Source organism: Diadema setosum, chromosome 15, assembly GCF_964275005.1.
Source record: "Diadema setosum chromosome 15, eeDiaSeto1, whole genome shotgun sequence".
In the NCBI taxonomy this organism is placed as follows: Eukaryota; Metazoa; Echinodermata; class Echinoidea; order Diadematoida; family Diadematidae; genus Diadema; species Diadema setosum.
In genome coordinates this window covers 33,108,931-33,134,231 of record NC_092699.1, presented here as the reverse complement: position 1 = coordinate 33,134,231, position 25,301 = coordinate 33,108,931, and the positions used below count along the sequence as shown (strand labels likewise).

Below are 25,301 nucleotides of genomic sequence, written 5' to 3'. Positions count from 1 at the left end.
TTCAACATCCCAAGCCATAACCTGCTCCCCACATCAACCTCAAACAAAATGCACAATACCAGCTTAATGACGAAAAACGTTAAATCCACGTTAAGATATTGACCAGTTTGACGCATTCGAAACAGATCTATTAAAGTTTCAGCAATGGAAATTATCGGAAAATATAGTTCGATCCACATAACGTAGAAAATGAATGAATTTATCGATAAACCTGGTTTCTCTTCTTTTGTCTTTTATTTCAGTTCCGAATGTACCGACACACATGACGAGGTTGTGGTACTCCGCGAATTCACACATTCACACTGTCTCATTTTTCGAAATCATTTAACTTGACATGGTTGGTCCGGACAAGGTTTGGAATGAATTGAGAGCCCTCTCTCATTCACACGGTTCCAACAACTACTCCGCTGACGTAGATGTTCAGGAAGGCGAGGGGAATGTCGACTGAAACGCACTTCTTTCAGTCACGAATAATGGGATTAGAAATCATAGCTCAGTTCCCGTCTGCACATTTGCCGTTTAACCTCACCGTTCCTGAACCAACGATTGACACTGCCGGCTGGATGACACCGGATACTTTGATTTTTCTTGAGAAGAGACATTCCCTGGTCAATCCGTCATAGAAGGCAACCCTCCCTGCCTCCGTGTCCAGCAGCACGCCGATGACGTTCGAGTTGATGGCGCACGATCGCGGACTGTTCCTCGACGCCTTGCTCGAACTCTTCCTCGGCGAGGTACCCGTTGACGGCAGCGTCAGTTTTCCCAAGCAGTGCGTGACGAAGACTGTCGGGTCTTGCTGCAGGGCGTCGTCGTCCAGTTCGTCGCAGCTGTCGTGGCCGCTGTCGCGATCGGCGATGGCGTCGCTGCCGCCGCTGCGGCTGAACTGCTCGGCCATGCGCTCGCTGGCCACGCCGACGTGGACGGCCAGCGGAGACTGGTCTACGCGGACTTCCCAGTAGTGGCGGCCGGAAGAGAGCTTCTTGTCGCCCACGAAGTGGACGGGTTCCATGGCGATCGGCGACGTTGGAAACGAGCTCGAGTTGGAGGAGAAGAGTGAAGCGGTGGGAGAAACCAATACCTCCTGACCATCCTTGCGGATTTTCGAAGAGGTATGAGCCAAGTTGGACTGGCAAGACGTCCACTTGAAAGGCAACACTGTGATATTGGACAAAATGAAGAGAAAATAACATTATCATTACGGTGCAAGGGCATGAGTCAATAATCTATCGTTGTTGAAAATTTCAGGTTAACATAATCAAACTTTGGGGCCTTTTGCCATGAAGCCTGATAGGCTTTAATATTAGTCCCCTTCAATGAACATGTTCATACTATGACTTGAAACTGTTATGATTGTTGTTTTTAATGTGGAAATGAAATAAATGAAATGAAATGAAAACTAGCCACGGTCAACAAATATTGTCACGTAGATGGCCTGTGGCCACAGGGCAGACGAGCTGAAGGAAATACAACATCATACTCTTGCATTCGTCGTCTCTCATCTAGAACGATATTTATCGACGTTTAATATTAACGCTCTCACATCTGGCACCCTGATGTGCCCTGGTTAATTCTCAGCTTTGTGTGTTTCATGTATCTGAGATAAGCGATGCAACCATTACACAGACAACGCCGATAGAAATATCTTAAACGAAATGCTACCAAACACCCTGAACATCAATATGATTTACCTTGTGCTGGTGGGGTCCTCAGAACCACACAGTCACTCGTTGTCGCTGCGGCGGGATTGCACGCTTTGACCCGGAACTTATACGCCGAGTTCACATCCAGGTCATCCAGTTCGAACTTGCATTCAGTCAAATCCGGGACGGACGTCCAGCCCTCCTCGGAGGGGTCCTCCTCCTCCTCCGGCGCACTCCCGTTCGTATCGAGGTGAAGGCTGGATGGTCGCTCGACGGGCCGGTCGCTCGTCTGCTGCTGCCCGTTGAGCACTTTGTATTCCACAGTGTAGGAGTCAACGGCGCCCCCAGCGATGGGTGGTTCCCATTCGAGGCACACCACCTTGTTTGGTGCTTGAGGACGCAATACCGGTTGACCGGGAGCTGTGTAGGGGAGATACAAGGAGAGTAAAACATTAGAAGATGTTTGTATTGAAAACGCAGTCAAAACAATTTTGAAAAAAAAAAAACGCAATAAAGATGAGCTTTTTATGGAAAAGACGAAAAACCAGTGGGAAATTGTAAACCTCTGCTAAGGAATTAGTCGCCAATGTCACAGAGCTCTGAGTAATATTGCTCACAGACAAACAAATAAATCCTGGCAAAAAGTTCTTAACGGCAGAAATAACATTTTTACAAAGAACGTTTGTATGCTTGTATGTTCTGTGTTCCACTCCCAAAGAAGTAATTACTTGTCATCGAGACAACATTCAAATTACGACTCAGAAGGAGACAACATCGTCTTTACCTTGAAGTTCTAGGGAGACTTGAAGGAATTATTATTTTCATTTTACACCAAGAAATGTGAATAGTTAAAGCTTGAAATCATCAATCAATCTCTTATGGTAGCAACTGTCATCTCAAGACGATATCTGGAAAAAAAAGCGCTTATTACTGTTCTTTCTTACTATGCCTGGACTGGGCTAGTATTCCGCTCCAACTGTCAGTTGCGACAGGGGTTCCAAAAATAGGTTCGATGACATTTTCTCCTGCGACAATTGCTCCCATGAAATATCTGCACGCTGAGCCAAACATAAATTATACCCACAAACATATTCATCCTAGCCCTAATCCTAGTCCTCAACTAGCCCTAATCCTAGTCCTCAAAGCAAACTAAGCCTAAAACCCTATCACAACCCTAGCCCTAACCCTAAGTCCATGGAGAAAATAAGACCGGAGCAATTGTCGCAGCAGCAAATATGTCGTGCCACCCTAAAAATTAGTTCAAAAAGTTACTATGTCGGTGGGGGCGCTCTCTGTTTTAACTATGATCGACACAAATTCTGCAGTACCCGAGAAATGCTTCTCTTACCTTGGTAGAAGTCCAAATTCTGGAGGTTTTTCAGAGCGTCCGCTGAATCGAGAGTGAAGCTCCCGAACGTCTCGTAACTCTCACACATATCCTGCGTCTGCTTGAGAGACTTCGCTGTGTCCATCAACCTGGGAGCACGTGGGAATATGATAAGACCAATGAATAGAACATTTAATGTAGGGACAACTTAACTATCGAAGTTGCCAGCCTAGAATGTATCAAAATGCTTTTTCGTCAAGATAATGATCAGTAGTGGCTGCACAGTAGAATGAAAATTGGCTTGAAACTGATTAAAAACAGTCGCATATTATGAAGATTGTATGAAAAGATACACGAGTGAGATCATTTGGTATTCCAGTCATTATTTCAGGTGATTTTCAGTAAAATAGGTGATTATTTCGAATAACCACACAATTATCATCAACCGCTGCCTTCTAACCTCGCTGTACGGTCTACCTACCCCAACCCCCCCCCCCCCCGGGAGTCCTTTTGAGTATAAAGCAATTTGTTGACCAGTGTGGAACATTATTGATGAGCCCTCTTATAGAAACAACCCAGCATTCAAATATTGCAAACAAATAGGTAGAATAAAGATGAAGTTGACCAATCACAGCCTTCGTACCTTCCGACGAGAGGCTTGGCCGCCTGTACGAACATGGCCTTGTCCGTCTCCTTGAGGAGCTCGGAGGCGAGGTCAGCCACGCTGCATCCTTGAAGCACCGCCTTGTAGGTGTCGAGGATCTCCTTGATGTTCTTCGTCCTCTTCTCGCCCTCCTGAGCCGCCTGCTCGGTGAGGGCGGTATGTCTCTCGGCGAGGGTGGCGCGTAGCAGTTCGAGCGCCTCGGCTAGCGCCTTCTGCATGGCTTCCGAATTGCCCTAGAACGAACGAGACATTAATGAGAGCAATTGTGACGCATTTGAAATACGCACACTCTTTTTCTCATAATCTTGATTTCTTATTCTACATGCTAGCGTGAATAAGGTAACATTCATTAACATGATTTGAGTGTTTTACTACAGCAGATGACTGCAAAAGAATACCATAATGAAAACAACGGTTTGATACCGAGAAAAATCTCGGTAAAAATAAAACAACAAAAAACAAAATTAACATGGAAAAGTGCGCCCTCTGTCGGACAGAATACCTCGATGGAGGCGAATATCTTTTCCAGCTTCTCCACTTGTCCGCCGATCTTGCGTCGTCTGCTTTGGATTGCTCCAATCGCCTGCTCCATCCTTTCCTGTAAAATGAAATGTTTTACGTCATTAGCATGTGAGTTTTAATATGATCACTGATGATATACGGGTCTCCTTAGAGATGCATTCCATTAATTGTCATTACACTATTATGGTAATTTTAAAACCTTTGTTAACTAGCATACTTGACAACCTGGAAATTAAACAATGTGGTGTCCCTTATCAAAATAATTGATGCCTATTTTAGAGCTGGCTGCAATTCACGTTGTCTTCATTGTTAAATTTTGTTGGGGAAGTATGCAAAATTTCGTTATCATAACCAAGAACGAAAGTTGTGGGGAATGTGTAACATTGCAAAATACAGATGTCAAAGTCCACTCTACCCCTTCCATCCATATTTCCATTTAGTAAAATGTGAGAAATGGCACAGAATACAGACTAAAATGCTTCAAGTCATGATTTTTTAAAACTTATCATTTGTTCAGTTTCCATTTATAAACGACATATAAGAACGAGGAGAGTGTGGGGCAATACAAACGGAAAACTCTAGGCGAACAAAATATGAAATGTTTCAGACAATAACTTTTAACATAATCACCATCTTCCCTTCCACCAGCATTGCAGGCAACAAGCATATAATTCCTTTCTCCGATACTGACATACATCAATGGTAAAGGACTCCGGTTGGAAACTTTCACTAACTTCGGCAGTATGAGGAGTATTTAGAGGTCATCTTTATACTGGTTGTGGATAGTGGCAGATACATCAATAATATATTATCGAAGTGTGATTTCATATAGCCATTCATCGCCCATGGAAACTGGTTCTATAAGCAACCGCACGAGCCCAAATATCTGTGAATCTGAACGTTATCATTGCTCGCTATGCTCGCATCTGGTTCCAACCCACGTGATAACATAAGACCGCGACATCATCACTTCCGTACTCTGTAGCAGCGCAAGTAACATACATTACAGGTCATTGAGCTCACCTTGAGCGCCGTATATTTCTTCTCGATGATGGAGACCTTGTGTTCAGCGTGCGCCCCGTTGTATTTACACCTGTGACAGATGGGTTTGTGACACCCCTCGCAGTACATGGTGATCTTCTCGCCATGATGCTCATTGCACATCAGAGTCTACACACGGACACGAACAGAGTAACAATTACTTTCTTCACACGTGGGGTAGTCAATTTTATACGGGAACGCAGAAGGCACATATGATTTCTGTCCTATTTCCCCCCCCCCCAAAAAAAAAAAGAAAGAAAAAGATAAAGAAAAGAGGAACCGACTGAAACATCAAGGAAACCTGAGTTGTAAAGTCCGATCTAAAAATGATTTCAAAAAGAAACTAAAAACCATTCATTTCAAGAACAGGACTGACGATTACATATTGTGGATTATATTCGTAGTTGATTTGTATGTTTGTTTCCTTTACTGTAAAGCGCTTCGAAACATGTTTGCCTTAAGCGCTACATAATTTTTCCATATTATCATTAAAGTCAACTTCGGATATTATTTAGTTTTAGAGATATCAAATGCGAGACGTCATGATCATAGCCCCGACGCCCATGCACAAAACTGATAACTATATTTTGCTCATCTACGAGAACGAGCACTTTTGTTACTTCCTTTCGTCGCTAAAATAAGGGTAGTATGGTTGTTGCAAGAACAAACTTCTCACCATCTTCCCCTGCCAGACCTTAGTACCTCCAAGATCTATTATTACGATAACATTTTAATCATCGAATTTGACACCTTTGAAACTGAGGCCTATGATGTCCTATAGCGAAACCTTATATGCCTTATGAATATCCAATAATGCATGCGAGGTTTAGGATCCACCGAAATTCAGTTGATGCGCGGTACATGACCTATAACACTGAGATGTACAACACATGGCTACTCGACTTTCTTCCTTTTTTACAAGTTTGGCACGAATAGCAACACCTGCATGTGTGTCAAACTGCGCGGTGGTTTAAAAGACACGAAAGAACAGTAAAATATGAGATAAACAACTCCCAGATAGAATAAATCGATTAATGTATACACATACATTTTGATATGGTTAGTCATTTCATAGGAATATCAAAAATCGTTCTTTCAATATCGATGAATACCCGTCATTTGCATGTCTCATTTCGTAGCGTCACTTTTATCAGACTTGATCTTCCAGTTTGATCATATATTAAAGAACATTTGTATCTTATTGCTCATTTTATGAGGGTGCTAAGAGGTGAAGTCTTTTGATGACGACGTGTCTCGGGCAGTTCGTCGCTCGTGACGAATATAAATGGATTGTATTATGATAAATCCCAAAAGTGGATGAGTCACTGATCGGAACTCCCCTGCCTTTAGGCATGTCTGTTTTTGACACGGGCTCAATTATTTTGTTTGAAACCTGAAAAGAAGCCCTCAGAATAATTCGTGTGTAGAGATATATTATGAACGCGGATAAGGGTTCAAAGTCTGATTCTCTTTGCCGGGGGCAGAGTACACTCCCCCAGTGAGCAATCCATTCACCCCATTCATCAAACCGTCAGGGGGATATCGTTAATTCGTTTACACTGCGATGAACTCACATGCTGCCACACCAATTGCCTACTGATCGCAGTCATATTGATTGATACAAGCGATTACAACAAGTTAAACAAAAAGTAATTGGATTCGCAATACAGGGGCGGCAATGATGCTCATTTTACACGCAGAAAACGAAGAACATTTCAATCAAGGAATCGCATGCCATGAATTCTGTAAGATCGCTAGGTTGTATTTCAGCGCACAAAAACACTTGAAGTATTTGCACATAAGTCACCTAACGGAATTTCCAGTTGATATTTTGCTGCACGATTTTAAGAGAGAAATGATCTGTATCACGACAAGAGTAATGGTGCTCTTCGCAGTGAGTGATCTCATAACATCAGAAAACTACGGAAGTGAGTCGCAAACTTTGATTTCAAATCGATTATCAAACACGCTGATGAAATCTGAATTGATTAACTTGCTATCTTCCTTTTGTTTTTGTCATTCACATGAAATGTTTCATCACATCTGATAGGGAACACTTCAATGCACCCTTTTTGTCTTTTTAAGGCTAAGTACTCGGCAAACACTGTTCACAACTGCAAACTTTATAAACCCACTCGATACGCCCGAGTCTGTTGCATGATGTACATTGAACACAAAAGAAGGAGTAAATATTTACAATGTGACGACACGAATGAACATAAAAGAATGCTGCAAGGTATCTTAATCATGTTCGTGGGAAATCGAGACAAATATCGCTGAGTAAGTGTAATGCCTCATTGTGTTGCGTGGCACATGCGTCATTTCAACTAAGACTCCATGAGAAAACGATTCGAAATGTTCCATATAGTAAGATTGTGGAGGTTCCCGGAAATGAACACGGAAACTACAAACAAAGAGACAATGCTCTTGCAGTGTTGACAGACACACAGGACGTCACATCAATACCATGATACATTTACACTTTAAAGCTTCACTGTGAAAAGAATAATGAAACAAAGGTTCTCATTAGCACCCTTTTGAGGGAGCGATTTTCTTCCCCTAATCCAATGTCTTTTCAGAGAGATTGTGCAAAACGTTGCTATGGAAATAAAAAGTATATGAATGGGTCATTTCAAGTTCATGCCTTAGCTCTGAAATTGTCCTGCTGAAATGCAAGCTCCTCGATACTGTACACATCTTGATAATGTAATGATCTTAATTCATCATGACAAGAGTTATTAGCAAAATTGATTGGACAGATACCTTCGGTCTGTAGTTGTAGGTGGGTCCGATACACACGTGTTGAGCACGGGGAGTGCCCCACGGGTGGTGAATGGCGAAACATTCGGTGCAGTATGGCGCCTTGCAGTCCAGACAACTCTTGGTGGCGTCCTCCGCCGGTTTCTTTTTGCAGGAGCCGCACGGAATGCTGGCTGCCTTCTTCGCAGCTAGTTTATACCTGCGGCAGGGAAATTAATAGGTATCAATATTGATAATCTTGCTGTAAAAGTACGTGTTACAGTACGCAAATCAGATTTCCGATTCATAGCTAGTGTCAGCTTTATTTGTTAGTCCACATTATCAAATCAATGGAGAAAAAAACGCACCTCTATGGTGTCACATTCACAGTGTGAAGATTTAGGGGTAATCAAATATCCAGGAGGTACAGAAAACTAAAATTAAGAGCATCTTAAACATAATAGGGAATTACTTATGAGGTGATGCGCAGTACGTTCCTACTGAACACCTGTCCTAATAATCTATAGCGATGTCTACCTCAATCCCTCTCTGAATGACCTCTTAATAAGCTTGATTTAGCATTTTTGTATGACATAAGGTAACATGTCACATTTATCCGCATGTTTGCTTTGTTGTAAACTCTTATCACTACCGGGTTGAGTCGCGTCATAAACCTACAAACATCAAATAGGCATAAAAAACCTTTTGATGGAGGCAAAGCACCTTAAGCTTCTTCATTTTTTTTTTGTTGTTCTTTTCTATTGTTTACAGTACTCGCATGGCCGATCCACCATTAAATGCTATACAAAGACCCAGATAAATGCGTGGGATAGTGCATCGTCCGTTCATCCGAGAAGCTAGATTCATTCACTCCGATTAATCAAATAAATTGCCTTGTTTACTCGGCCCGAGATCATGGGATCCACTAATGCACGAAATAAGTTAAACAGCACGATAATGAATATATCAAAATGATTTCCTATTATCATCAATGAACAATGACTGCGTTGCCCCGGAGTGCTTTGCAGTAAACTTTCTCGCGTTTCCTACGATCTGCCGTGTTTCTTCATATTTTATTTGGTGCCTTTAAATTGGCTAAACTTCCTGATTATCTTATGGAAATCAAGACAAAGAAGGCATGATATATAGAAATTCTATATAACAAAATGTAATGATTGAATAAAACGTGGTTCAAACTATACAGAGATAAATCCATTCGCAAACTGAAAGCTATTTCTGAATTTCACAAACCTGAAAATCTATTTCCTCCTGAAACCCGTTTTTCACAGCTCATTTTGCAGCAACAATTCTTCGTAATAATGTCTTTCTATTATGGTTGTGATCATACGCATTCGTATTCAAATATCAAGTTTGTGTGCCTTGTGTAATCAGGGCGCGGAGCAATGGAGTACGCTTGTCACAAAACAAATAATAATATGAGTAGATATTTCCGCATTCCGCTGCGTGGGTCAAATGATATTGATATTGTGCCATAAAATAAATTTGTTTCTGTCCTGCTTGTATGATCTTGGTATCAAATATGTGTGGCGCTCCGACAAAATGAGTCATAAGTCGCACGGGGAGTTTTCCCGTAATGAGCCGAAAATGAAGGGGAAGCACTACTCGGGTCGAAATTTTTTTATGACGGATTTTGATTCCTTTATGTTTTATCTGTTTGTACAGAAAATTTCAGCGTGTGAAAATGAGTACAAGTGTCCCATATCACCGTTTTTCTGAGACAATTTTTTTCGGTTACATTTTTTTCGAACGCTCGCCTTTGCGTTGCGTTTCGCACCTATTGTTCTTGCCAGATCGAGACTCCGCCTCCGTTGCTAGGGTGTATGCTAATGAGGCATTGCTCTTGACCCCTTTGAAGACAAAAACAAAGCATGGTGCGCGCGGCGGCGTCGGCGGCCAAGCGGCGAGGGCTATAGAATTACGCAATAATAGTGAGCTGACCAAGGCTATTGATTGCATGACCAGCGAGTTTCGTTTGATACATGCACTCCATTTCAATGAGTGGTGATTGACATGACGCACAAATCGCACTGAAAAAAAATAATTCCAACGAACGATCACGCAAAATTTATGATATTTTATCTATGAGCTAATACAATGATCACATATCGAACTCGAAACCTTTTTTATGCGTGTGTGTACTTTTACAACGGTTATTAATTGGCCTCATTAATGAATTTGTTCAAATAATCATAACTTTCGTTCCCTGGTATGTGACTTGCTGTTTAAAGTTCATCTCTGGAGATATAGTAGGGCCTAAGTTGTCAATTATTCTCGTTTTTATAAAGTCGACAATTTGTGTGATAATTCGCCAAATGTATGTAATGCGTACTATTATTTCCCTGGTTAATGAAACTTATTGCCTTATTACTTATGATGGTTTGGGCCGTGACGGCATGGAGAGAAATAGGAAGACAAACATTATTAATGCCCAGATAGCTCGTGTTCCCTTTGGAGGATATTCTGACTCTAGTCATCTGTGTATTTTTTTAGAAGTAGGACCTATTTGAGAAAGGGACAGAAAGCTGTGTCGCTACTCAAAAGTGTGCTTCTTCATTTTGTTTTGTTTTTTAATCAGAATGTTTGTAATGAAAGTTGTTTGCCGTGTATTGCGTGTAGCTGACATGTGAGAGGTCAAGTCTGCAAAGAATTGGGACAATTGGGTTGGCTAACAGCTTTGCCAAGTAGCAGCGCTAATTGCCCATTGAATTGCGTATTCTGAGGAATTTCGAATGAAAGAACTCGCACGGCAATGTTCACGCCTTGTATCCGAGTAAACCCCGCATCAACGAAGCCTTAAACAATGAAAGGTAAACTTCCTGCTATCAAGGGGTGGATAATCACGCAACCAGTATTCTTTCTTCGCCATTGATAGCAGAATCAATGACGGAATGGAGCAACAGTGTTGGAGGATCGGCATTATGTCTGCTAATTTGTAAAGGAATTTTTCAGTCTCCTTTTGTGTTCAGAACCACAGTCAGTGACGCTAACTTACTCTATCTCCTACAAGCTATCGTTACCATCTTAAAACGTGAATTTTATGAAAGGCTAAAAGTGATCACGGAATCAGTTCTTCCGCGTGACACGTGCAGGCTTTTATAATAGCATACCAAGCTTAAATCGTTTACCTGTATAGAAAGGGCGGGGATACACACTTATCGCAATCATCCGGATTTGAGAGTGATACACTCTACTACTTTTCTTCATCTTTCCCCCGACAAAGACCATGGTAATTCAAAACAAACAAACAAATAAACAAACAAACAAACAAACAAGCAGTTGATTTATATATATTTATATGTATGTATAGGTCATCTCTTGATGTATAGTAGGCATTTGTTGTCGTTTTTACAGCGTTTCCTAATAAATGCCTATAGCGAAAACCCAACAAAACTTCTATCAAGGAGGGAAGGGAACTTAAATTTAAATATCACATAGTTTACAGAAATCAGACATGTAAATAAGGCAATCATATACATCCGCACGGCCGATTGTAATCTCTTACTATGATTATCAAACATGATCGCCTGCATTTACGTGCTTTTTTCTAATTTCTTGAACTTTGCCTCATTTTCTCTCTTTTTTTTTAACAATTGCTCGAAACATTTAAAAATCGTAACACAGTCTGCTATCCCACAACATAATATTCCATTTGATTTGTCACTTATTGTTGGTCGGGTGACGCCAAATGTTGGAATCTCGAGCGATGATACACGGCATTTTGTTTGTTGGTTTTCGTCTCTTTGCTCAAAAGAATTTTGACTACGATTACAAGACATAACTGATGGTTTACAGAAGTGATCATCAATTCAGTAAGGATTAGTCAAGTCATGAATTCACTTTACCCATCATGACTGTCTAATCGAACTACGACATTGTTTGGGTAAGCGCGCCTTTTTATTCTCATAGTTCAAACTAATTCTTGACATAATCAAAACAAATAATTCTTTATTAAATTTCTCAAAATACTCAATAGACGGCCTAAGTCAAAACTTTCTACAAAGATTGCCTATACGGCAATCTTTACTAGCCTAAACAAGTTTTCTAGAGCTATCAGTTCCCCCCAATGACAATGACTTCGATCGCGTTTTGAACTTGTATCGAACTACTTTCAAAACAGCTATTACCTTTGTAGTTCGATTAATAAACCAGTCTTTTGAATTCATAACCAACATTCGTAATCGTAACAATACAGTAACATAGTACTGCATGTCAATAAAAGTTGGCAAATGTAAATGCTATAATAGTAGCGCAAAAAAGATTGAGTAACGATTATCTTCATACATTCTAATTCCTAGTGATGTCGCTACGAAAATGACACATGGTTTGGTTCAAACAAATAAAAGTAAAAAGGAATGGGATATACTTCTAATGATAGTACCACGCCGTACAATGCATTTCACTGTATTTTGTAACATTTGGTTACGTTTCTGTGCGCTTTACGTATACGGAAAATAAAAGGCAGATTGGTGCTATTAACATGCTAACAAGCAACGCATTCAAAATGTTTTTTGAAATACACCATATACAATATAATGTTTTAGTATACGGTTTGAAACTTTGAATTTGCGAGTCCTTTATGAAATCATGATCAGGGTTATTACATTATCAAGCAAAAATTAAAGTATTTAGGGATTCGGATTTGCGCAGGAGACTAACAGTGCTATATATGGCGATCGTTCGCGACAGAGACAATCCTCTTCAATAGATATACAATGTAATTCTGTTTTCATGAATTGAAAGAGAAACGAAAAGAAGTCAACTTTTTAACTTCATTTAGCTTTCTCACCAATTGAACTTGATTTGATCTGCTATGCATGATATCGCTGTGTGCTCTATTAATTATATTAAATCATTTAATCGGCGTGATTGTTTTTATGCAGAATATCACAGGTAAGTTTAATTCATTGAAGTTCATAATGTTTGTACATATGGCGTGTTCGTTGTTTTCTATTTTCATTTTTATAATATATCACGTGTCCATTATCTGATTCTGACCACGAAAATATGGCGACTGTTTAAATGCGGAGCATGTACTGCAAAACTGTAATGTCTCCTGCCAGTATAGACAAACTAATTTCTAGTCTATCCCCGCTTAAAATTGAAATGAAATTGAACAAAAAACAAAAAGCAAAACGAAGTTCGACTTTCAGTAGATTTCAACCGTTTTGTATAGTGCCTGATTCATGTAATGGACACAATTCTTTAGCACATAAGCAATCACACAACTTTCGTGAATAGATGTGTCTTAATGATTGCATCTCATGGAAGAAAACTCGTCTCCTTGCCTGAATTTTAGCTTCTTCCTGTTCAAGCTCCCGTGAAAGAAATAGTTGAACATCAATCGCAATCATTAAGAGAGGCACATCCTTAGAAATAAGCACAGGAGTACTGAGACACACTACGAAATAAAAACGGGCCTTTTATCGCTATTGACAACGCATGACATTGAAATGCATTTTTTTTTCCTTGGGGGAGGGGGGTAATACAATTGATTATTCTGACGGTTCGTTAATCACACAATGAAATATGGTTTGCTATTAGCTTAGGTTCGTTAACAAGAAAATTAAATGCGGTTCCTTTCCGGTAGTTCCTTTACCCGAAAGTAATCAAGCAATCATTTTTTTTTTTTCTGATAAGGTTTGTGAATACAAAACGAAGTGAAGAAGGCCTAAGTATTAATTCCGAATATTTTTCAGTATTATTGTTTATGATCCACTTCTCAAACGCAGAAAGATTGTAACTGCACATGTGATGTAAAAAAAAAAAATCCGCTTAAGCTACAAGTTAATTGTTTTTTATATGCTATGCTATTAGAAAAGTGACTGAGAATCATTGTAAACCCAACGTGAAGCTGTCAAGCCGACATCAACCTTTGCTTCTGATACTTCTGATACTTCTGATAAGCGATAATTACTGTGCACGCAACGCCTATAAAGGAAATGTGCCTTTAATATGGCGGGAATTCATAATGTTACGGCTGTATACAGCTGCAGCAGAAAAGACGCGAAAGCAGTTTTTGATGCTCTGCAACATTACGACCATGTGCGTAATTTGAGGGTTTTAAGTACACGCAAAGAACACGATCTCAAAAGACGACTATCGTTAATCAACTTCATTGACTTTTTCTACCGATGCTGTCTTTTGAACCCCCGCTTAGAATAGGTTCTCAGGTTCTATTTAATAGGTATTGGTACTTGCTAAACGCATCCTCTTTAGTTTCCATTGACAACAACATGGGAGGAGAATGGAAGCGATGAACGCCGTCGCTAAAAGACGCTTCTCGTAAGACGCATTGCGTGCCCGCCTACAATAGGTTCTCAGGTTCTATTTAGGTATTGGTACTTGCTAAACGCATCCTCTTTAGTTTCCATTGACAACAACATGTATGGGAGGAGAATGGAAGCGATCAACGCCCTCGCTAAAAGACGCTTCTCGTAAGACGCATTGCGTGCCTTCTTTTCTTTCTACTGTTTCCTATTGTTTGTGAGTTAAAAATTGCGGCAAACCACAACGCAGCCGACACACAACGCGTACCAACTCATTCATGCGGCAGCAGCGGCACGGACACAAACGCGCCGAAGTTTACATTCGGGCTGCCGTATTGGTCAGAATCGTTAATGATAGACCTGTCCTGCGATTGGTTGATTATCTTACATACCCAAGCTATCGCCTTATACGGTAGTGCGTGCGATGGAGCGTAAACGCCGTCGCTAAGCAGGACAGTTGTATTGTTTCGTCCCGTGAAAGAAACAGGTTGTGAACATGAACATAGCCTGAACTTTGAGAGCGATTTTCTCCGTTATTTAGAAAATCAACTGACATAACAAACGTGGTTGATATTCGTTTTTATGATCTATAGGGATGTCGAAATGAGTTGTATTACATATCAGTGTAAAGCTTAGAGTCTGTAGAATTCACTTATAGGCATAACTACGATTTCATTTTTTGCGACTTTTGACTCATTCCGACGGAGCGCCACACATATGATTGATATCAAATTCATTTTTTTTATTATCTTAGATGCTGTACACAACTTCCCATCGCACCATGGCCTACAGAGAACTGAGCGGCATTGGTGAAGAATGCAGTATAGTTCATTATAATTGTCATACTAATCGATGAGAGTATAAATCTATGGACACAGATGAAGTCCCAATGTTTCAATCTGTCAAACGACACTTTATTTTTTTTTTACATCATGAAAGTGCAACTCAAGACTATGTACATTCAACAAAGTTCAAATTGGCTTTAGTAAAATGGTATACTCAAACAAGAAAGAATAATCTTCTCGCTATTTGGATAATAAAAGTTTCATCACAATTAGACCCATGATACCCCTACCATTCTGCTCATCTCTTTAAACAGCCAAAATCGAGATGATGTGGATTTCGATTGCAAAGGGTTCCTTTAGGCATTGTCAGGTCAGGGAATTGCAACAATTAGGTAAGTCAATTAAAACGGAATCCGCACCGTGGCACATCTAAGTAAATAAAGCATGCAAAGCGAGAAACATTGAATCTTGAAATTGTCTCCCCCTCGTGCACAGTCTCGAAGAAACTTGGATTTGACCTTCACCGGCTTCATCTGCTTAGAGATGACTTTGCCCCCCCCCCCCCCTCCCACGAGCACACGCATTTTCCAATAACCAGAGGATTTGAGTGATATCTATACCTGTCGACAACGACTTCGAGGGCGAAGTTCCGGAAGAGCCCGTTGATCCCCTTGTCGCCGATGAAGACGTCTGTTTTGCAGGACGGACAGTGAATGGTTGTCGACATCGGAGCGTTCAGTTTGCCGGTCGACGACGATCGACCTCTGCCAGGAGAAAGGAACAGGAACGAGCAACCGATAATCATGCGATCATTCGCAAAAAGTAGGTCCTACAGGGGAAATTATTCGTGTTACTAAGGCGGCGCAGTTTTCGTCACAATTTCTAAGTAAGATCAGCTGAAGATTTGTCCTTGTCTATGAAGGAAATCATTCAGATTAAAAGCATTGCAAGATATAAGCAGGCGATTATCAACAATTTGATTACGCAACAAGCATTGGGATAAGTTTGAACATACTGCATCGGAAAGGACAATTTTTCAACATAATCCCCCACAAGTACCCAGATAATCTTTTTTAGGTAGGAATGTGCGCTTTATAAGAGTCTCACTATTATTATTATTATTACTATAATTATAAATGTCCCCATCTCTTGATGATGTTGCTTTCGCATTTAACCCTCGGATATGTTTCCTAGCATAAAATGTCATTATATCTGTAAGTTAGTTTCATTGATGAAAGTCATGCTGCATTACTGGGAACATGAGACACCCATGATAAACAACAATAATACCATAACCATGCACTTCAGTGTGATAGTAAGTTTCATGCTCCGCACGAGTACCTTGATCCACTGGAGCTGAACGAGTCTGAACGACTCGGCAAACTCCCAGTTGAACCCTTGCGACCCCGCGGGGTATCAGACGGTCCCGGGGTGTCCGACCGGGGAGATTCCGGGCGGGGAGACTCGGAGATCGGAGACTCGGGCCTCGGGGACTCTCTTCCAGCGGGCCTCGGGGAATCTCTCCCAGCCCCGCTCATCTTCCGTTTCGTCCTTGCCGACTCCCTGGGCGTGATCGGGCCCGATCCCGTGACGCTCTCCCTCTTCCGGAACGACCTCCGCATCGAAGATCGCTGCGCCGTGTTGAATCCTCCACCTGGTGCGTCGAGCGGAGAGTTGGGCGTGGACGAGAAAGAGGTTATGGACGGCTTGCGTGAGCTGGTCCTTCCCGCTGCGCTGTCGGGCCTAGAGGTGGGTGTGGTCACGACGCTATCGCCGCCCGTAGAATGTAGGCTCTCATTGGAGGCGTGAAAGCCTCGAGGAGTGATGCTGCAGCCTGTCAGTTGGGCCTTGGCGCAGCGATGGCATACGTTGTGATGACAGGGTAGGAGGAGGGGCGTGGTGTAGTAGTCGCTACAGAGCGGGCAGATCAACTCCCTCTCCAAGTGTTCCATATTACAGTTCGCCATTGCAAAGAGCTGTTGCACAATGTCTGTGGGTGAATGAGAAAAACAAACGATAAAACAAGTGATGGCATTTACTCATCAACTCATTCTGAATTGTCCCTGGTCTGACTGATAACTCTGTCGAGAAAGAATCATAAAGAATTGAATAAAGTCACCAGGTATGTTTGTTTATACAAACAGTGTAAACAGGGAGGTGGGAACGTTTCTTCCCACCTCCCTGTTCTGACATTGTCTGAAACACTGCCCGTGTGGTAGGGCATCTCATATTTCAGTTAAGCGCGTGATCATGAATAGGAAATGATATACTATGATTTACTTTGATTCACAAACCGGCACGTGATGGTCGCGTGGTGACAATCCTGGTGGAGAATAGCTGGTTAAGCACTAAGACGAGTAAGATATCGTGCCACTACGAAAAATAACCTCCGGCGCCATGGGCCCGTCGACGACCAAATGATCTAGCACAGTCAGGGTCTTGCGCCACGTGTAGCATCGTAACCTACTGCAATGCGTCATCACAAGCCGGTTCGTAAGATCATTCAAAGATGCTATACACCTTGACATGTATGGTTCAATGCCGGTTCGTGTGATCAGTCAGATCAGTGACTGAGCTTAAGTCGCGTCCAGAGAGATGTGCATGGCGTCTCTGGCCCGGTATCGAAAACCGGAATGCTTCGCGCAACAGGTGTTTCGGACGTGGCTAGAGAAGAATTAAGTGAGTCATACCATTGGCTCGAAGCTTTTGAGTCATTACATTGTGCGGTCGCTGATGAGAAGGATACCCCAGAACAGACGGGGATCGGGTGAGACAGAAGTCAATAGGTCTTGTGAAAGCGGAACAACGGCGTTTCTTATAGGTGGTCAACTCACCAGCTGATCGCCTGATCAAGGAGGTATGTGTGTGATACCTCCTTGGTCTGATCAAGGAGATACTAGGCGAGTACATGTACCTGCTTGGTCCGATTAAAGGGCTTTTACACTTGTGTTTCTTAACCCCGGACTTTCTCTGACCCAGGACTATCGTTAGTCCCGTACCAATTTTTTCAGCTTTTTACACTCGCCAATTAGTCCCGTACTATCTCTTGTCCGGGGCTAAGGAGAAAACTGACCTTTTTACACTCGTATTTCTTAGCCCCGGACTTTCCAAACCACATGAATATTCATAATTACGCTGTGTACTGTACACGTACACGCACGCACCGGCAGCACTTGATTACCTCGTTTCTGATTGGTCAGTGAGGGTCGGACTTTGTCTCCGTCGCTTAGCCCAGGATTATTTTTTCGTTCTGTTTACACTCACTTGCTTGGCACCGCAATTGCGGTGCTAACCCCTGCTATTTTGCAGGGCCAGATAGTACCGTACTATCGGTGGGGCTAGCCCACTTTGGCAAAAACGAGTGTAAACAGAAAGTGGGCTAAGGATAGTCCCGTACCAACGGTGGGGCTAAGGCCCCCCCCCCCCCCCTTAGCCCCACCGTTGGTCCGGGGCTAAGCAAAAATTTACACGTGTAAAAAGCCCTTAATAGAGTAGACATGCCAATGAAATGAACAAGAAAGAGAGGTATAGGTGATGTGACCCAGGTACATGTACAAGTGTATTGAAATTCAAAATGGCCACCAACCTGCCTATAACGGCCACCTGTCTATAGCGGCCACTTTTGTTGTTTCCCTTGCGTGGCCGCTATAGACAGGTTTGACTGTATTATCATTAAAGTTTCACATATTTTATTGGAAATTGTAACGTTGTCAAGTCAACATGAACTTCCTGCAAATTATTATTGCCTCGAAATGTCTAAATCAGAGGTAAACATATCATCTTTCGTCTACAAATGCGGAATTTCCCACTATTTCCCACTATTTCACATGCTGTAACATTTCTTATATATATATACATTCAGCATCAGGAAGGGTAGAAATTAGAGAATTCCTTTCCTGCTCTTGGAAAGTCACCTGCCATGATTAAAACGCCAGGTAAATGATGGAAATTTGATGCAAAATGTACCCATGAACACATTACATAATGCCTGGCCACTTACACTTTCTGTTTTATATCGTATCCGGGCAATTACCCCCGGAGGGCAATTACCCCCCGGCCAAATACTGGTTAGTGGTAAGGTAAGAGTAAAGATTAGGGTTAGGGTTAGGTTTAGGGTTAGGAGTTTGGGTTAGGGTTAGGGTTAGGTTCAGGATAAGGATTAGGATTAGGGCCAGGGGAAGGGTGCGGGGTAATTGCCCAGGGGGTAATTGCCCTAGACCCGTTTTAAACTTATGGAAGCAAAAAGCTGCACTGCTCTGTACTTCGATCAATATACTTTCTTTAGCAACACGCGATTCTCATCCGACCTGGTAACGACATCTGGGGCGTGAAAATTTAATGTGCTTGCTCGTTTCAGCAGTCTGGGTTGATATTGAAAATAACATGGTCGTATAGGCTTACATGGCCGTGCTGCGGGCCTCCCCAGTGTTCACTTATGCATATGAAATATAAATATGCATCATGAATACTCGTCTCGTTTGCAACAAAATATGGGTCTCACATGTCAACTCCCTCCACAAATTGGACAGGTCGCACGAATTCTCTGCCTAACGGACAGGCTCACTTTGGAGTGAGTTACAATAAACGCACATGGCAGCTCCTCATGGCCACGACTTCCATCCATTCTGTTTGCACAAAGCAAATTTCCCAAGGCAGTCGCCATTATGATTACAATGGCGTGTGCATATACGTAGACGCGAGTCCAAAGATCGATATTGCATGAATGTTCTCATGTTTTACCCCGGCAGTGAACTAGGAGGGGGAGACAGAGTGACGGAGGGAGAGAGAAAAGAGAGACGATCAGAACAAAACAGACAGAAAACATTGGAAGATGAAAAGGGAGGGCAGAGCGAGAGGAGGGAGGAAGGGAGGGGCGGAGGAGACAGAGGGAGGGAGAGAAGATGAAGCGGAAACAAGACAGATAGATAAAATGATGGTATGCAGACAAGATACGCGGAGAACAGCGCAGACAGATGAACACATATATGAATAGATGAATATAAAGATGAGGGTAATAGATATATAAACATGATAGAACAAATTGCAGCCGTATAGATATATGACGACAATCTATAAATCAAATCCCAGCCCCATGAATGTTCCTTGGAAGGGGGGGGGGGGAGGTGGGTGGGATGATATTTGTTTTGAAGATGACCTTTACATGTGATTGGTAGGCAATAAACACCAACAGTGATATCCCATTAGGCAAGGAGACATAACTGGCAGCAAAACACGCAATCCATGAAAAATATAGCGTAGGCCTATGTGTTAATGCAATTCTTAAGAACATTCTTCAGATACGGGCCTAACACTTAATATTTGCCCAGCTTCCGTCTACTTGCTGATACTGCCAGTATGCTATACCTTGGGGACGTCCTTGCATTACTTCCTTACAAAAGATGTAGTGTGATTAAAAATCTCTAGTTCTTATAGCGACACGGCAGCCATGCAAATTTGCAGACGTTTTGAGTCATGTCTGCCGGAAATGTCAATACACACAGCACGAAAAGTGATCTGTAGAATGCATACAACATATGCACATATTATTCGTAATATAGCGGTAATCCTGATCACCAACAAAATCTACTTAACTATTGCGTGACGTATTTTTGACATTTCCTGCAAGTTCTATCAAACTCGGATCTTATGCGTAAATAGACAGACGACAAAACAAAAAATAGCAAGGCCAACACGGCTAACATAACTAGTAACCTCTTTGGAGGACGAAAAATAAGGTGTTCACGTCATTTTCTATCGTATTCATAGCGTGTTTATCACTATGTCGTATACACTCCATGGCGTGTCTGTTCATCGAACCCATTACACGTACACATATCATACTGTATCACGTGTTGATTTATTCTTGCCAATACCATGCTTACCATAATCATCAGTACTATAACACTCATTTTACGCGATCAGCTGTGTTTGCATTGCTAGGTCAATTTCGTGGCAGTGGATGTTTCATATCGTAATGAACGGACGCTGTGGAGCAGCTGCAGCCCAGTGCTCAATCAAGCACGTTTCGGCAGAATGCAAACATTCATTTTACAAGCACAAACAAAACACTCGAAAGCATCAGACCAACTGTGGCTCATTACTAACATTTCATTTCGGGCCGGTAAAAAGAGAAGAATACAATTCATATTCAGAAAAGTACTGCTGTAATTACTGGAGTATAGCAGCGATTACATTGCCTTCCCTTCTTTTCTTCGCTGTGAATTCGTGCCGTCGGATCATTTTTAAACAATACATTGTAGATTTCTTATCATTGAGAAAAGCTCGTATATCGACTGTCAAACTGAACTACCTTCAAAATGATCGCTTTTCTCTATTCTGTACTCCTCTAACTCGAGTTTTCCTGTACAACAACATGTGAGATATACACAGAAGTCGGAAGTAACGGACAAATATTAGATCTTACTGATAGTATTGGGTATATATCAAGATACCAATATCGACTTCGTTAGGGAAAACCACGTCATCGTTTCGTGCAATTGATTGTCAGTATAGTGAGCTAATTCAAGTCGAACTGAAAGCGATGGTATTGTATCTGGCACCTGGATTGATCACTAAATTACCCACGATTCCCACTGAGACAAAATGGCAAAATGTGTTTGAGAAGCTGAAACTGAAATAAACTTGGCTGGACAGCTACAATGATCACAACGACTGCATGGTTCGTCCATCCAACGCTATTCGAAACTTTACACATGTTACGTGAAAGTTTGCCATTACCCTGGAAGATGACACGAGATGCATTAATTTATGTCTAACAGCTTGTTGGTTATAGACATACTAATGCAGCAAAACAATCATCAAGGAATTAAAAGTAATCCTACACAGATACAGCAAAACGAAACTAGAGGAATTCTACGTTGTTGTTTTTTTTTTTACTGCCTTGAATATGCTTATCATATGAGAGAAATGTAGAAATGTGCATGAGTACAGTGTAGCATTTGCGAGGAGCGTTTGTCGGTTATTTTGTGCTGAAACTTTTTTTTTTCGCAATATTATATCCAAACAGAGTCCGTTGGGAATGATTAAGAACCTTTGTGATCAACCCTTTGAGAATGAAGGGGTTAACGTTATGGATTTGTTGATGACTTCAATAGTCGGCAGTAACCTACTGCACTTATCAGTTTGTTATGACGGAATTAATGAACTCTGGAGGCGTAATTACTTTGTGAACGTAAGGTTACACCTGCAAGTTGATATCAGTTTGACATTTCAGCGAATGGGGTGACATCTTAAAAAGGCAAGGTCATAGAATGTTAGTGGGTTATCTTTACATAAAAACATTTTATAATGACGCTATGTTCGATATCTTATTGAAATGCACCCTGTTCCACCTTTCTTACTTCTCGGGCTCAACCATTCACATGCAGTGACATGCGTCTATGGTTAATTCTACTCATCGAGTTCATCCATCTCATATTGTTCTTATATGTCTGACGGTGAGCATTCCATTTCATGAGTAGGGCCTACATTAAATGTAACAGTTTGTATGGCAAATAAAATCGACAGCAACATGATTTCTAACATATTGCATACAAATTTTGCAGAAATGGTTAAAGTGTATACATCAAATTATGTAGCAATCAGAGTAATCAAGCTGGTTAAAATGGATGCATAATGCAGGACAGTAAAAAAATGTCAATCACCATGACAACGTACCATCGTGATACCATCCTTTTGGTAAGACGTACACGGGTGAGTTAAAGTTAAAACTCTTTAGCTTTGCTGACACCGTTGGAGACGCCATCTTGGAGACAGCTTCAAAGAAAGCGGAAGAGCTCAAACCTTGACAGTATCAACGGCGGGATTTCTACCGACGCCAAAACCACTCCTTCCAGATGAGTGTTGTCTACAGACGTCAGTAATGACTTTAGCTACGGCTCGTCCACGAAAGTAATGATATCGGGTTAGAATTCACATGGTTATACAACGAACGTTGATGGTATTATATATCCCGTGAGTACAATATTCGTGAAAAACCTCCGAAAACGTCAACACCAGTTAATGTCCGGCATCTTCATCCTTGCATTAATTAACAAAGAGATTTCTTTAATTCCTCGAGGAAAAAAAAAAACACTGAAGGTAGGTCGAGACGATGTTAACACTTGCTAGCATAATACCTCGATATAGAACGCAACGATAAGTTTCTGGTATAACCGCTCTTCACAAGCTACTTGCGTGCAGGTGCGACTTCCATTTCATGGTGAAATTTCAGATCCATTTCTTGGGATTGACAAATTGACCAGCACTGCAATTTCATATCACTAGATATCCTCACAAAATTGGAAACATTGCTCCGGTGTAACATGCCAGGTATATACCCATAACAACTTCCCCTGTTTTCTATCGTGCGCTGATACACATCAATCGCGCTTCCACTTCCACATCAACGCGAGTGACTTGTCGAGATGGCGGCTGGGAAAATGACGTGATGAATATCGCATGCAAACTATACGGGTAGCGGTAGCACCCTCAACGCTCAAATCCACCTGTAGCCAGACGGGTAAGGGGCAGTTACCGGGGAAGGGGGGGGGGGGGTTGTTGCTATAGCAACCTTTGTGACGAACGCACTTTGTCACTGCTATCATTGACAGAATATTTAATGGATTCTTTCAATTTTTAATAAAACCTTTTTTTTTTTCTTCGCATCCTGTTTTCGATAATTCCACTTACAGATTAGAGACTCCACATTTCAGCGAAGGTCGTCGTATGTCGAAACATTCATGGTATCAGAGCAAATGTATGTCATTGTACAAACAGTTGGTGTGTGTACAAATAGGCGATAGGCAGGCCGTATTATGACTGGAAGGAACTGCTATTGATGCAAAGTCCATACCGATTAAGTGGTTTATCTTTCTTTTCACGCATATCGTGACCTCACCAATGTGTTCGTGGCAATACGTCATATTATTCAAATAATATATTATTTAAACAATATAGTGAATATTATTCAAAACATATCAAATAGACTTCGAATAGTTTTACTCGGAAATAATATCAGCATTAAAGGGAAGATAAACCCCAAGAGCAATGTGGATTGAGTGAAAGCAGCAACATTAGTAGAACATATCAGTGAAAGTTTGAAGAAAATCGGACAATCGATGCAAAAGTTATGAATTTTTAAAGTTTTGGTTTTGGAACCGCTGGACGAGGAGACTACTAGAGGTTATGACGTATGAGTGGACAACAATACCAAGAAAATATAAAGAAAATTCTACAAAAATCCATTTTTCATGAAAATTACAAATTCCATCAACTTGATATTGACATATGTTAGGGGTAGCAATTATTCCCCCTGCTTTCTGAAAGAGGTTGGTCCATTGCTCTTTCATGATTCTAGAAAAGTGAATTTTTGTTGAATTTCCTTTATATTTTCTTTGTATTGTTGTCCACTCATACGTCATATCCTCTAGTAGTCTCCTCATCCAGCGGTTTCAACACCAAAACTTTAAAAATTCATAACTTTTGCATCGATTGTCCGATTTTCCTCAAACTTTCACTGATGTGTTCTACTAATGTTGCTGCTTTCACTCAATCCACATTGCTTTTTGGGTTTACCTTCCCTTTAACAAATGGAAAAGCCTGCCTAACAACTTTCAGAGTTCATACATTATTTTCTCCCCCCCCTCCCCCCTCCTCCCAAATGACTACCAACATCATTTCATTCTACCCGATGACGTGGAGGTTTGTTCCTGATGAATAGCGTGTGTTAGTCTGGGATTCAGACATCAACTTGAGCGTGGTGTGAAATGAACGATGGTTCGAGAATAAGGATCATCGTGATAGAGGAATTGATTCACATCTTTTCCCCGTCCAGATTGGGAAAGACGGATACTTATAACGTTCTTTTTAAATGAAAGGAAATATTGCAGCTTTGAGATCGGCCTCATGCAGAGAATCCAGCTCTCCCGCTTTCAGCGGAGAATCTCTCGCTTTGCATGAGGTCATCTTCGCAAAATCTCCCACTCATCTTCTATTGGAGTTTGAATTTCTCCCGTTCTAGCTGTGTGTCTATAAACCTCTTAAAATTTAGCTTTCTCCTGCCAAAGTTTATTTTTGTCAGTTTTTGTTCAAAGATAAGGCTATACGATAGCATCAGAGAGTGACGGCGCGCTTCGCGCACATTATATTGCACGCATGTTCGAGTGATATGATCAATATGAACAAAGTCCCGAAAAAAACAACAACCAGTCTATATCTGTTTTATACATCAAATTACAGTAAATGAAATTTTACTTCATCGGTCGTGATTGCGTTAGCCAATTCACTCCCCTATTA

The 25,301-nt window shown here is 41.3% G+C and overlaps 1 protein-coding gene across 1 annotated transcript; it reads right to left on the bottom strand.

The window, feature by feature from the left end:
* Nucleotides 1-14: 14 nt before the first annotated feature.
* LOC140238917 (E3 ubiquitin-protein ligase TRIM36-like) lies at nucleotides 15-22,822 on the bottom strand. Its single transcript, XM_072318815.1, has 10 exons — nucleotides 22,683-22,822; nucleotides 16,347-16,995; nucleotides 15,626-15,769; nucleotides 7,958-8,153; nucleotides 5,177-5,323; nucleotides 4,134-4,229; nucleotides 3,611-3,864; nucleotides 2,989-3,116; nucleotides 1,689-2,060; nucleotides 15-1,155 (listed from the first exon to the last, which is right to left on the bottom strand). Exons 1-10 carry the CDS (start codon nucleotides 22,768-22,770, stop codon nucleotides 494-496), a joined length of 2,736 nt encoding a protein of 911 aa, XP_072174916.1. The 5' UTR covers nucleotides 22,771-22,822; the 3' UTR covers nucleotides 15-493.
* Nucleotides 22,823-25,301: the final 2,479 nt, after the last annotated feature.

What these genes read in the sequence shown, in the direction of transcription:
- LOC140238917 (XM_072318815.1), bottom strand. Translation starts at nt 22,770, where the DNA reads ATGGCGTCTCCAACGGTGTCAGCAAAGCTAAAGAGTTTTAACTTTAAC. An exon ending in AGATATTCGCCTCCATCGAG is followed by an intron (nt 3,865 to 4,133) that starts GTATTCTGTCCG and finishes CGTTCGTTCTAG; the next exon opens with GGCAATTCGGAAGCCATGCA. An exon ending in GAATTTGGACTTCTACCAAG is followed by an intron (nt 2,061 to 2,988) that starts GTAAGAGAAGCA and finishes TCCCCTACACAG; the next exon opens with CTCCCGGTCAACCGGTATTG.